Here is a 14605-nt window from a genome sequence, read left to right on the forward strand (position 1 = left end):
GACAGACATCAAATCAAATGAAAAGAGGGAAGGAGGACGGGAGGTATTCATATTGGCATCATAGTGAAACAGTGGACCATATACATGCCCTCATGGGCTTTTGCACTCAGCACTTTTAACGTGTGCCCCATCCTCTGGTAAGGTGCTTTTCTTTACTTCTTTACTTGTTGACTGGGAGTAGTATGTATATGGTCCACTGTTTCACTATGATGCCAATATGAATACCTCCCGTCCTCCTTCCCTCTTTTCGTTTGATTTGATGTCTGTCCCTTACCTTAGGAGCCCCCACTTTACACCTTATATATGTGGGGGAAGTCACATGTGGTTTAGCGCTGTTATCCCCTGATTCCTTTCTGTTCCCCATCTTTTAAATGTTATGACTTTGGCAATATATACATTTATTTTTTGTAAATTACGTACTAATAAAGAATTATTTTCTGATAAAATCACTCCATTTTGTCTCCTCTGTGTTCATGTATACATGTATGCATGCGAATGTTAAACGGTGATGTGATGGTCACGCGGCCGCTGATGTCAGCGGTCGCGTGACCTGTCAGCTGACTAAATGACGTCACCGCAGGTCCTTTCTGAACACCGCCGGACGCCGAGTACAGAGGATGCCACCGGTGAGGTAAGTATAATGCGGTTTTTTTACGTTTTAATTCGCTTTTTTACTATTCATGCTGCATTTAAAGCAGCATAAGTTGGTCACAAATATAAATCCATGCCAGTTGCATGGATTTATATTGTGTGACCAACTTGTCAAGCATTTTTCCAAGTGATGCTCACAATCGCTTGGAAAAGCTCTTGAAAAAATGCATGCGAAAATGCATGCAAAAACGCTGAAAAAACGCTTCTCCTTGGCAGAAAAAGCGCATGTAAAATCCGCATGCGTTTTTTCTGCCAGGGAGAGGCAGAAACACTCAGGAAAAATTTGCATCAATTCAGCATCGTGGGCACATAGGCCAAATTGTGCACAATTTGGTCTTTTTTACTTAAAGGTTTACTGACTTTTGTTGCCAGTGCTTTAGACATTAATGGCTGTGTGTTGAGTTATTTAGAGGGCACACCAAATTTACACTGTTATACAGCTATAATAAAATATTTACAAAAATGTGAGCGGTGTACTCACTTTTGTGGTATACTGTATTACTGCATCCGGAACAACTTGATATATAAAACTGGCACACTCATTAATCCCTTCAGTGAACGCCGTAAACAAAAATAAATAAAAAACACGCCAAACTATGGTTTTTCATCATACCGCAGGAAAAAAAGGAATAAAACGCAACCAAAAACATAAATGTAAATAAGCATGGTTTCGCTGAAAACGTCATCTTGTCCCACACAAAACAACCCACCATACAGCTCCATCAGCCAAAAAGTTAAAAAGTTATAGCTCTCAGAATACAGTGATATAAAAATAATTTTCTTCAATAAAATAGTTTTCATTGTGTAAAAGCACCAAAACATAAAAAAATAACAAATGTGGTATCGCTGTAATTGTACTGACCTGAAGAATAAAGCTGCCTTATCAATTTACCACACGTGAAACGGCATAAAAAAAAAAATTCCTGAATTGCCGTTTTTTGTTTATTCTGCCTCCCAAAAACCAGAATAGAAAGCGTTCAAAAAAAGTTGTGACTGAAAATGGTACCAATAAAAACACCAACTCGTCCCGCAAAAAACTAGCCCTCACATGACTCTGTTGGCTGAAATATGGAAAATTTATAGCTCTCAAAATATGGCAATACAAAAACTAGCTTTTACAAAAAAAAACATCTTTTAGTATGTGACAGATGGCAAACATAAAGACCCAATACAAATCTGGTATCGCTATAATCGCACTGAACCGAAGAATAAAGTTGTCTAGTCACTTATACCACATAGTCACTTATACCACATGAGGAACAGCATAAAAAATAAATGAAAACAATTCTTGACCTGCTGTTGACTTGTTTATTCTGCCTCCCAAAGATCGCAATGAGGTTTGGCTCAGATTTATCCTGCGCTCTGCACTGAGCGCTTACACTGAGGATTCCGTGTATATCTCTGAAATACATGATTCAGACAGAACTCCTGGAGGAAGATTCCCTATAATGAGGCAGATGAAGACACTGTGGACGCCATCTGGCCTGTGACCTAGCGGTGTCCATCTTTTTGCTGATTCAGTTTTGTGCACCTCTGAAAAGAAGGACAATGCTGAACAGAGCCCAGATGGAGTCCAGAGTAACTCTGCTGCCGCATTATAGTGAATGGATACATTGGGGGTTTCATTTGAATCACGTCATTCGGAGATTTTGATGGAAACAGCGATGTAAGTGCTAAGCGTTAAGCACAGGATAAATGTGATCCAAAATGTTATGTAAAATGTTCCCAATAAAAGCTTCAACTCAATCCACAAAAAATCCCCCACTAAGGTCCGTTATCTGTCAATGGAAATATATGGGGCTTCCACGTTACTGGTAGCTCTGGAAAAGCGCTATGGCTCCTCACTAGTGTTGAGCCACCCCCGTAGTGTTCGGGTTCGGTTCGGTTCGTCGAACACCGGGATGTTCGAGGAACTGTTCGTCGAACTGTTCGTCGAACACCTTAGAACACCGTCGAACACCGTTAAAACCAATGGCAGGCAAACAAAAACACATAGAAACACATAGAAAACACCTGCAAAGGTGTCCAAAAGCTGACAAACTGCTCAGAAGACACTCTGTTTAAAAAAGCCGGCCGGCAAATTCAGCAGCGGCATACACCGGTACCCGACAATTTAGACAAGAAGGAATAGAGCATCACACATAGATTAGATAGATAGAAACATGTCAGTCACACATATAAGAAGCACAGTGACAGTGTTGGTTACTGCATTTGTCATTTAGTGTAAAGGATTTATTAAAAAAAATATTAGTGTTTTCATGCACCGTCTCTTTAAAAAAGCCGGTCGGCAATTCAGCATCTGTACCCGACAATTTAGAACAGAAAGAATAGAGCTTCACACATAGATTAGATAGATAGAAACATGTCAGTCACATATATATGAAGTACAGTGATAGTGTTGCTTACTGTACTTGTCATTTAGTGTAAAGGATTTATTTAAAAAAATAATAGTGTTTTCATGCACTGTCTCTTTAAAAAAGCCGGCCGGCAATTCAGCAGCGGTACCCGACAATTTAGAACAGAAAGATAGAGCATCACACATAGATTAGATAGATAGAAACATGTCAGTCACATATATATGAAGTACAGTGATAGTGTTGGTTACTGTACTTGTCATTTAGTATTAAAATAAAGGATTTATTATTAAAAAAATTGGCGTGGGGTTCCCCTTAATTTTAGGCTCTAGCGGAGGTTAAGCAGACGGCTGGGGCAGATGTTTGAAGCCTGGGAAGGGGGTAATACCCACGGAGCTTCCCAGGCTACTAATATCAGCCCCCAGCTGAATACATAGCCTTTACTAGCTATTAAAATGGGGGACCCCCCCAAAAAAATGACGTGGGGTCCCCCCTAATTTAATAGCTAGCAAAGGCTAGGCAGACAGCTGGGGGCTGATATTAATAGCCCAGGAAGGGAGCCATGAATATTGGCCCCCTCCCAGGCTAGAAACACCAGCCGTCAGCCGCCCCAGAAATGGCGCATTCATAGGATGCGCCAATTCTGGCACTTAGCCTCGCTCTTCCACGCTGCCCTGGTGCGGTGGCAGGGGGTAATAGGGTTGGGGTTGATGTCAGCTTATAATGCCAGCTGACATCAAGCCCAGGTTAGTAATGGAGAGGCGTCTATAAGACACCCCCATTACTAACCCCATAGTCAAAGTTAAAAAAAACACAAACACCCAGAATAAAGTCCTTTAATTGAAATAAAGACACAATCCTTTATTGTTCTAAATTAAACCATACTTACCATCACGCCCATTCCAGCTGAAGCCAACGATCTCCTGCAATAAAAGAAAAATAATAAAGCAACCTTATCCTTACCTTTCCATGGTTCCCACGACAGCTTCAGCTCTGCTACATCGAGATGACAGGCTGAACCGCAGCAGAACGCCGCCATCCAGCCTGTCATCCCGCAGACACTGAGAAGCGCAGGCTTGCTTGCGCTGCTCAGCGTCTCTCTGTGACGACATCCAGATGAGCCGAGTTCATGTCCAATGAACTCGGCTCACCTCATGCACGTCACTGACAGCGTGGGAAAATTCTCACGCTGAAGCGCTGATTGCAGGAGAATTTTCCCACGCTGTCAGTGACGTGCAGGAGGTGAGCTGAGTTCATTGGACATGAGCTCACCTCATGCACATCACTGACAGCGTGGGAGAATTCTCCTGCACTCAGCACTTCAGCGTGAGAATTTTCCCACGCTGTCAGTGACGTGCATGAGGTGAGCCGAGTTCATTGGACATGACCTCGGCTCATCTGGATGCCGTCACAGCGAGACAGTGAGGAGCACAAGCATGCCTGCGCTTCTCAGTGTCTGCGGGATGACAGACTGGATGGCAGCGTTCTGCTGCGGTCCAGCCAGTCATCTCGATGTAGCAGAGCTGAAGCTGTCGTGGGAACCATGGAAAGGTAAGGATGAGGTTGGTTTATTATTTTTCTTTTATTGAAGGAGATCGTTGGCTTCAGCTGGAATGGGTGTGATGGTAAGTATGGTTTAATTTAGAACAATAAAGAATTGTGTCTTTATTTCAATTAAAGGACTTTATTCTGGGTGTTGTGTTTTTTTTAAATACTTTACTAGAAATTCATGGCGGTCATGTCTAATACTGGCGTGACCCCATGAATTTTGGGCTTGGGGCCAGCTGATAATACCAAGCTGGCCCTAACCCCTTTATTACCCAGTGAGCCACCGCACCAGGGCCCTGGATGAGTTGGGTACAGCGCCAGAAGATGGCGCTTCTATGAACGCGCCATTTTCCGGGGTGGCTGCGGACTGCAATTTGTAGCGGGGGGGGGGCCCAGAAAGCTTGGGCCTCCCTGCGCTGCAGATTCCAGCCCCCAGCTGCCTAGTTGTACCTGGCTGGACACAAAAATAGGGCGAAGCCCCACGTACTTTTTTTTTAATTATTTCATGAATTTCATGAAATAATTAAGAAAAAAAGGCCTTCCCTATATTGTTGTGTCCGGCCAGGTACAAATAGGCAGCTGGTGGTTGGGGGCAGCCCGTTCCTGCCTGCTGTACCTGGCTGGACACAAATATAGTGCGAAGCCCCACTTCAATTTTTTTTAATTATTTCATGAAATTCATGAAATAATTAAGAAAAAAAGGGCTTCCCTATATTGTTGTGTCCGGCCAGGTACAAATAGGCAGCTGGTGGATGGGGGCAGCCCGTTCCTGCCTGCTGTACCTGGCTGGACACAAATATAGTGCGAAGCCCCACTTCAATTTTTTTAAATTATTTCAGGAAATTCATGAAATAATTTAAAAAAAATTGACGTGGGGCTTCGCACTATATTTGTGTCCAGCCAGGTACAGCAGGCAGGAACGGGCTGCCCCCAACCACCAGCTGCCTATTTGTACCTGGCCGGACACAACAATATAGGGAAGGCCTTTTTTTCTTAATTATTTCATGAAATTCATGAAATAATTAAAAAAAAAGTACGTGGGGCTTCGCCCTATTTTTGTGTCCAGCCAGGTACAACTAGGCAGCTGGGGGCTGGAATCTGCAGCGCAGGGAGGCCCAAGCTTTCTGGGCCCCCCCCCGCTACAAATTGCAGTCCGCAGCCACCCCGGAAAATGGCGCGTTCATAGAAGCGCCATCTTCTGGCGCTGTACCCAACTCATCCAGGGCCCTGGTGCGGTGGCTCACTGGGTAATAAAGGGGTTAGGGCCAGCTTGGCATTATCAGCTGGCCCTAAGCCCGAAATTCATGGGGTCACGCCAATATTAGACATGACCACCATGAATTTCTAGTAAAGTATTTAAAAAAAACACAACACCCAGAAAAAAGTCCTTTAATTGAAATAAACACACAATTCTTTATTGTTCTAAATTAAACCATACTTACCATCACGCCCATTCCAGCTGAAGCCAACGATCTCCTGAAATAAAAGAAAAATAATAAAGCAACATCATCCTTACCTTTCCATGGTTCCCATGACAGCTTCAGCTCTGCTACATCGAGATGACAGGCTGGACCGCAGCAGAACGCTGCCATCCAGCCTCTCATCCCGCAGACACTGAGAAGCGCAGGCATGCTTGCGCTCCTCACTGTCTCTCTGTGAGGGCATCCAGATGAGCCGAGTTAATGTCCAATGAACTCGGCTCACCTCATGCACGTCACTGACAGCGTGGGAAAATTCTCCTGCACTCAGCGCTTCAGCGTGGGAGAATTCTCACACTGAAGCGCTGAGTGCAGGAGAATTCTCCCACGCTGTCAGTGACGTGCAGGAGGTGAGCTGAGTTCATTGGACATGAGCTCACCTTATGCACGTCACTGACAGCGTGGGAGAATTCTCCTGCACTCACCGCTTCAGCGTGAGAATTTTCCCACGCTGTCAGTGACGTGCATGAGGTGAGCCGAGTTCATTGGACATGAACTCGGCTCATCTGGATGTCGTCACAGAGAGACGCTGAGCAGCGCAAGCATGCCTGCGCTTCTCAGTGTCTGCGGGATGACAGGCTGGATGGCGGCGTTCTGCTGCGGTCCAGCCTGTCATCTCGATGTAGCAGAGCTGAAGCTGTCGTGGGAACCATGGAAAGGTAAGGATGAGGTTGCTTTATTATTTTTCTTTTATTGCAGGAGATCGTTGGCTTCAGCTGGAATGGGCGTGACAGTAAGTATGGTTTAATTTAGAACAATAAAGGATTGTGTCTTTATTTCAATTAAAGGACTTTATTCTGGGTGTTTGTGTTTTTTTTAACTTTGACTATGGGGTTAGTAATGGGGGTGTCTTATAGACGCCTCTCCATTACTAACCTGGGCTTGATGTCAGCTGGCATTATAAGCTGACATCAACCCCAACCCTATTACCCCCTGCCACCGCACCAGGGCAGCGTGGAAGAGCGAGGCTAAGTGCCAGAATTGGCGCATCCTATGAATGCGCCATTTCTGGGGCGGCTGACGGCTGGTGTTTCTAGCCTGGGAGGGGGCCAATATTCATGGCTCCCTTCCTGGGCTATTAATATCAGCCCCCAGCTGTCTGCCTAGCCTTTGCTAGCTATTAAATTAGGGGGGACCCCACGTCATTTTTTTTGGGGTGTCCCCCATTTTAATAGCTAGTAAAGGCTATGTATTCAGCTGGGGGCTGATATTAGTAGCCTGGGAAGCTCCGTGGGTATTACCCCCTTCCCAGGCTTCAAACATCTGCCCCAGCCGTCTGCTTAACCTCCGCTAGAGCCTAAAATTAAGGGGAACCCCACGCCAATTTTTTTAATAATAAATCCTTTATTTTAATACTAAATGACAAGTACAGTAACCAACACTATCACTGTACTTCATATATATGTGACTGACATGTTTCTATCTATCTAATCTATGTGTGAAGCTCTATTCTGTCTGTTATAAATTGTCGGGTACCGCTGCTGAATTGCCGGCCGGCTTTTTTAAAGAGACAGTGCATGAAAACACTATTATTTTTTTTGATAAATCCTTTACGCTAAATGACAAGTACAGTAAGCAACACTGTCACTGTACTTCGTATATATGTGGCTGACATGTTTCTATCTATCTAATCTATGTGTGAAGCTCTATTCTGTCTGTTATAAATTGTCGGGTACCGCTGCTGAATTGCCGGCCGGCTTTTTTAAAGAGACGGTGCATGAAAACACTATTATTTTTTTTGATAAATCCTTTACGCTAAATGACAAGTACAGTAAGCAACACTTTCACTGTACTTCGTATATATGTGGCTGACATGTTTCTATCTATCTAATCTATGTGTGATGCCCTATTCTTTCGGTTCTAAATTGTCGGGTACCGGTGTATGCCGCTGCTGAATTGCCGGCTTTTCATGTTTCACTGTTGGCACTGTTCCCATCGATTTGGGCAACCACTGTAATGCCACAACCACCATGGCTGTGGCATTACAGTGAGTGGCAGACAATCCCTGCATGATTGGTGCTCTAAATAGCGCCAGACATGCAGGACACGCTTTTGGTGCACGAACAGTTATCGAACATAACCTCGAACAGCCGAATTTTTTGCAAATCGTTCGGGTTCGTGGAACAACTCGAACACCGCCCAAAACAGCTCGAATTTGAGATTGGCGAACAGTTCTAGTCGAACACCGCTCATCTCTACTCCTCACCCGTCAAAAGAAATTCATTCTGCACTCCCAAATCCAAATGAACCCCTCCCTTCTGAGCTCCACAGTTTGCCTAAACCACATGTTTGGCATTTTTGTAGCATTTCTGTGGCGATCAGAGCCCACCTAATTTACAGATGCATTTCTCCAAAAGCACGATCTGGGTATAATGTATGGGCACCACAATAGCAGATTTGCAGTTTTCATTCAGCAACATTCCACTGCTGCTTGTTTCTGGAAAACACCCATGGAGTCAAATGATCACTATACCTATGAATAAATTCCCAAAGTGGTATAATTTCCAAAATGGGGTCACTTGAGGGGGCTATCCTGCTCTTCTAGCACTTAGGGGCTCTGTATATCAAGTCCGCAAACTATTCTAGGAAAATCTGCACACCATGAGGCAAATAGCGCACCTTCCATTCCGAGTCTTACTGTGTGGCTAAGCAGTACTGTACAGCCACTTATGGGGTATATGTATTTCCTTATGTGAACATGTAAAATCTGGGGCTAAAACAAAAGTTTTATGGTAAAAATGTAGTTATTTTTTCTTAATGCCCAATAGTGTAAGGTTCTGTGACACACCCATGGTGTCAATTTGATCACTGCACCCTTAGATGAATTCATTGAGAGGTGTAATTACTCAAAAGAAATTGCACAACAAATGTTGGGGTCCATTTTCTCCTGCTACCCCTGTGAACATAAAAATTGTGAGCTGAAAAAACATTTCTATGGGAAAAATGTGATTTTTTATTTTTACGGCTCAACGTTGCAAACTTCTGTGAAGCACTTGGGGGTTCAAGGTGCTCACAACACATTTAGATACATTCCTTGAAGGGTCTAATTCCCAAAATGGGGTCACTTGTGGGGGGTTTCCACTATTCAGGCACATCAGGGGCTCCCCAAATGCGACATGGCGTCCACTCTCGATTCCAGACATTTTTGCGTTCAAAAAGTCAAACAGTGCTCCTTCCATTTTGAGCCCAAACAGTAGTTTTCCCCCAAATACGGGGTATCGGCGCTCTCAGGAAAAATTGCACAGCAAATTTCGGTGTCCATTTTCTCCTGTTACTCTTGTTAAAATAAAAAAAATGGGGCTAAAGTAACATTTTTTAGAAAAAAAAGTAAAATGTTAATTTTTTCCTACTACATTGCATTCATTTCTGTGAAGCACCTGAAGGGTTAATAACATTCTTGAATATCGTTTTGAGAACTTTGAGAGATGCAGCTTTTAGAATCCTGTCACTTTTTAGTATTTTCTGTCTTATTGACCCCCCAAAGTGAAATCAAATGTGATGTGGTCCCTAAAGAAAATATTTTTGTAAATTTTGTTGGAAAAATGAGAAATTGCTGATCAACTTTTAACCCTTCTAACTTCCTCACAAAAATTATGTTTCAAAAATTGATGTAAAGTAGACATGTGGTAAATGTTATTTATTAACTACTTTGTGTAACATAACTCACTGTTTTGAAAATTGTTACATTTTTGCCAAATTTCCAGTATTTTCACAAATAAAAACAAGTCAGATCAAAATTTTTTACCACTCTCATGAAGTACAATATGTCATGAGGAAACAGTCTCAGAATCAGTGGGATCCGTTAAAGTGTTATCTTTACAAGATAAAGTGACACTGGTCAGATTTAATAATGAGGCCCGGTCGTTAACCTACAAAGTGGCTCTGTCCTTATGGGGTTAATCCCTTTCCGACATGTGCCATACATGTACGGCACATGCCGTGCCTCTCCCTTTTGCGCAGACTCTAGACATTGCCGGGATGCTATGAGCGCCGCCCATACATATGTGCTGAAGCACTGCTATGTGTAACAAAGGCGATCTGATGATTAAAGCATTGAAGCAAGTGAAAAGAAGAAAAAATGTTTTTAAAAATATTAAAGAAATTAAAAAATATATAAAAGTTCAAATCACCCGCCTTTCGCCCCATTCAAAATAAAACCATAATAAAAAAAATCAAATATACACATATTTGGTATTGGCGCGTTAAGAAACGCCCAAACGATCAATATATAAAAAGAATTAATCGGATCGGTAAATGGTGTAACGAAAAAAAAAATCAAAACGCCAGAATTACATTTTTTTGCAATAAAATGCAATTTCAGGTGATGAAAATATCATATCTACCCCAAAATGGTATAAATAACAACGTCAGCTCAGCACGCAAAAAAAAAGCCCTCACCCGGCCCCAGATCCCGAAAAACGGAGACGTTATGGATATCGGAAATAGAGACTTTTTTTTTTTTTTTTTTTTAAACAAACTTTTGATTTTTTTTCACCACTTTTTTCCACTTAAAAAAAAGCTATACATGTTTGGTATCTATGAACTCATCATAATGACCTGGAGAATCATAATGGAACATCAGTTTTACCATATAGAGAACGTGGTAAAAAAAAAAAAAAAACTGTGGAATTGCAGTTTTTTTGCAATTTCACCGCACTTGGATTTTTTTCCCCGTTTTCTAGTACACGATATGGTGAAAATAATGGTATTCAAAAACACAACTTGTCCCGCAAAAAATAAGCCCTCACATGGCCATATTGACCAAAAAATAAAAAAAAGTTATGACTCTGGGAAGTAGGGGAGCAAAAAACGAAAATGCAAAAACAGAAATTGCCCGTGGGTGAAGGGGTTAATCTAGAAGTAAGTATGCATTCTATGCAGTTTATTTGTCAACTACTGCCCCATTTAAAAATTATTGTCTCCTTACTGATTTCGGAGGGAGGGATAATAGATAGTGGTTGCTTTGCTAAAGTTACATTGCAGAGATGCATTTATGATGTTAAAGATGATGAATTCTCTTCTAGGTGACGAGGAGGGTGCCAGTTACTGCCACCAATCGACACATCTTTGGGAGCAGCTCCTCAGTACACCCAATGAATGGATGGAAGAGACTCTTTTGTTACAAGCCGACAAGGGGACTTTTTATTTTTGACCTTCATACCCAAGCACCATATGTTGTTTTGCCATATTTCAACTTGACACATTGATTCAAGGAAACGATATTAAACTCTTATTGTTCTGTTTTTTTATTCCGCTTTAAATCAGGGAAAAAGAAAATGTAATCTAAACTGCCATAAAAAATGAGCGATAATAAAGTTACAAATGATTGTGGATTACAAATCATTGAAGCTTTTCCAGAGAAGCTATCAGAGAAGGTGTGAGGGACAATTGACCCTTTGGCTCAAGGCCAATGATAGTCCATACATCTTTTGTGTTAGGCTGTGTGTCCACGATGCGTTTTTGGTGCGGATTTGCAGCGCGGAAACGCTCCAGAAACGCATTGCATACCTTATCCCGTGACTTCCTATGACATTCTGCAAGTTCTGTGCACATAGTCAGGATTTTTTCTGCGTGGATTTTACTCGCAGAAAAAATATGGACATGACCAATTCTTGTGCGTTTCTGCATGCGTATTTGCCTATACAATGCATTGGAAAAACACATGGCAAATACGCATGCAAAAACGCTTCAAAAACGCATGAAAAAAACGCATGCGTTTTTCTGCCAAGGAGATGCAGAAATGCTCAGGAAAATTTCTGCTTCATTTCTGCATCGTGGGCACTAAGCCTAAAGCATTGATGAAATCTAATCTCTGATTGTATCGCTTGTACAGTCATGGCCAAAAGTTTTGAGAATGACACCAAAATTATATTTTCACATGATCTGCTGGCCTCTGGTTTTTATTAGTGTTTGTCTGATGTTTATATCACATACAGAAATATAATTGCAATCATATTATGAGTACCAATAGGTTATATTGACAGTTAGAATGAGTTAATGCAACAAGTCAATATTTGCAGTGTTGCCCTTTCTTCTTCAAGACCTCTGTAATTCTCCCTGGCATGCTCTCAATCAACTTTTGGACCAAATCCTGACTGATAGCAGTCCATTCTTGCATAATCAATGCTTGCATTTTGCCAGAATTTGTTGGTTTTTGTTTGTCCACCCGTCTCTTGATGATTGACCACAAGTTCTCAATGGGATTAAGATCTGGGGAGTTTCCAGGCCATGGACCCAAAATCTCTATGTTTTGTTCAATGAGCCATTTAGTTATCACCTTTGCTTTATGGCAAGGTGCTCCATCATGCTGGAAAAGGCATTGTTGGGCGCCAAACTGCTCTTGGACGGTTGGGAGAAGTTGCTCTTGGAGGATATTCTGGTACCATTCTTTATTCATGGCTGTGTTTTTAGGCAAGACTGTGAGCGAGCCAATTCCCTTGGCTGAGAAGCAACCCCACACATGAATGGTTTCAGGATGCTTTACAGTTGGCATGAGACAAGACTGGTGGTAGCGCTCACCTCTTCTTCTCCGAATAAGCTGTTTTCCAGATGTCCCAAACAATCGAAATCATCAGAGAAAATGACTTTGCCCCAGTCCTCAGCAGTCCACTCCCTGTACCTTTTGCAGAATATCAGTCGGTCCCTGATGTTTTTTCTGGAGAGAAGTGGCTTCTTTGCTGCCCTACTTGAAAGCAGCCCTTGCTCAAAGAGTCTCCGCTTCACAGTGCGTGCAGAAGCACTCACACCAGCCTGCTGCCATTCCTGAGCAAGCTCGGCACTGCTGGTAGTCCGATCCCGCAGCTGAAACAGTTTTAAGATACGGTCCTGGCGCTTGCTGGTCTTTCTTGGGTGCCCTGGAGCCTTTTTGACAACAATGGAAGCTCTCTCCTTGAAGTTCTTGATGATGCGATAGATTGTTGACTGAGGTGCAATCTTTGTAGCTGCGATACTCTTCCCTGTTAGGCCATTTTTGTGCAGTGCAATGATGGCTGCACGTGTTTCTTTAGAGATAACCATGGTTAACTGAAGAGAAACAATGATACCAAGAACCAGCCTCCTTTTAAAGTGTCCAGTGATGTCATTCTTACTTAATCATGACTGATTGATCGCCAGCCCTGTCCTCATCAACACCCACACCTGTATTAATGGATCAATCACTAAAACGATGTTAGCTGCTCCTTTTAAGGCAGGACTGCAATGATGTTGAAATGTGTTTTGGGGGTTAAAGCTCATTTTCTGGGCAAATATTGACTTTGCAAGTACAGTAATTGCTGTTAAGCTGATCACTCTTTGATATTCAGAAGTATATGCAAATTGCCATTACAAAAAATGAAGCAGTAAACTTTGGAAAAATTACTATTTGTCTCATTCTCAATACTTTTGGCCATGACTGTACATGTGGATATGTTTAGTTTCAATGTTTGTTTCTTTTAATTGATTTAGGTGACATTGCAATGCGGATATGCGGCTTTACCTGTTAGGTTTGTTTTACTCTTACTTGATTGTAGATGTGAGTTGCTTATTGTCTTAGGAGCCATAGCATCATGAATTGACAACTTTAGTTGTTTGTTATACAGAAAAATTTTGCAACCAGCCTTGCAACTACTGCAAAATGTCTGACAATTTTTGCATTTTTTGCTCTTTAGTAAAAAATTCAAGCTAAGTGCCTGAATATTACCATAACTACTGGATGATATTGTTTTGCCATGAGATCTAACTGTGCATTGTTAATCTGACACACAGATACAGTAGAGGGCATCCTTTCTTACATGTAAAAATAATTTGTGGAGTGTTATTATGAAAATTATTGTGGGCAATACTGATAATAAACCTAAAGAATAAAGATATTTATCAAGTGTACTTTACGCTATTGTCGAGAGATTTGCAGAATCCTGAAATATATTTTTTCATATAGCACCTGCATAGAATTTGATGTACCCTTATTGGACTTTTTTCCACTTCTGAAAGAAGCGATTATATCATGTTGTTTCTTTACATTTGCTTCATATACAGTATATAAAATGTTTTTAGAGACAAACTTTCAGCTCTCCTGATATGTCTGTGTTAATAAATATGTACAGTATACAAATGGAAAAAAAACAACTCATAAGCATCATGACAATCCTCTGTTATTCCTCCAGCCTCTTTAGCTTGATCACTATGAACTCATGCGCCAGGCAAAGAAATGAGACAGTAAGCTATAAATCAAGCTAAAGTGGCTGGTGCTGGGTGTGAAAACAAGCTGTGGAATAAGTGGCTTATTAAGTGCTTAAGAGCACTTAAAGCACCACTTCAGCACTATTTTTTATTTCTGTGCCGGAGTGGTGTAAGTAATCTAGGTTCCATGACTCTAGTATTGTACTTATCAGCCGCCGTCTTCAGCTCTTCCTGGTGCCGCTCCGGTTCCATGCCGCAATCTTGTAACCACAACTTGTGACTGCCTTGTTCTGGCTCTCATAGACTTACATTGAGTTGTGAATTTCAGTTCGTCCAGCAAACACTGGTGAGATCTGGCAGGTCACAACCAGCAGAAGACCGACCGGAGCAGCGCCGATAAAAGAAGAAGAGAGAGAA

General features: G+C 41.9%; 1 protein-coding gene across 5 annotated transcripts in view; it reads left to right on the forward strand.

Annotated features, from left to right (window-relative positions):
- The window catches only part of SYTL3 (synaptotagmin like 3), a 250595-nt gene extending 236659 nt beyond the window's left edge, over positions 1-13936 (forward strand). For all 5 annotated transcript variants that reach the window (XM_073671356.1, XM_073671357.1, XM_073671358.1 and 2 more), the window contains one exon: positions 11056-13936. In XM_073671356.1, the coding sequence (XP_073527457.1) occupies positions 11056-11183 (128 nt within the window). In that variant the 3' untranslated portion in view covers positions 11184-13936. The remainder of the gene's footprint in view (positions 1-11055) is intronic.
- The last annotated feature ends 669 nt before the right edge of the window (positions 13937-14605 follow it).

This window comes from Phyllobates terribilis, unplaced genomic scaffold, assembly GCF_046119375.1.
Source record: "Phyllobates terribilis strain yellow unplaced genomic scaffold, ASM4611937v1 Scaffold_3__8_contigs__length_932513732, whole genome shotgun sequence".
Taxonomy (NCBI): domain Eukaryota; kingdom Metazoa; phylum Chordata; class Amphibia; order Anura; family Dendrobatidae; genus Phyllobates; species Phyllobates terribilis.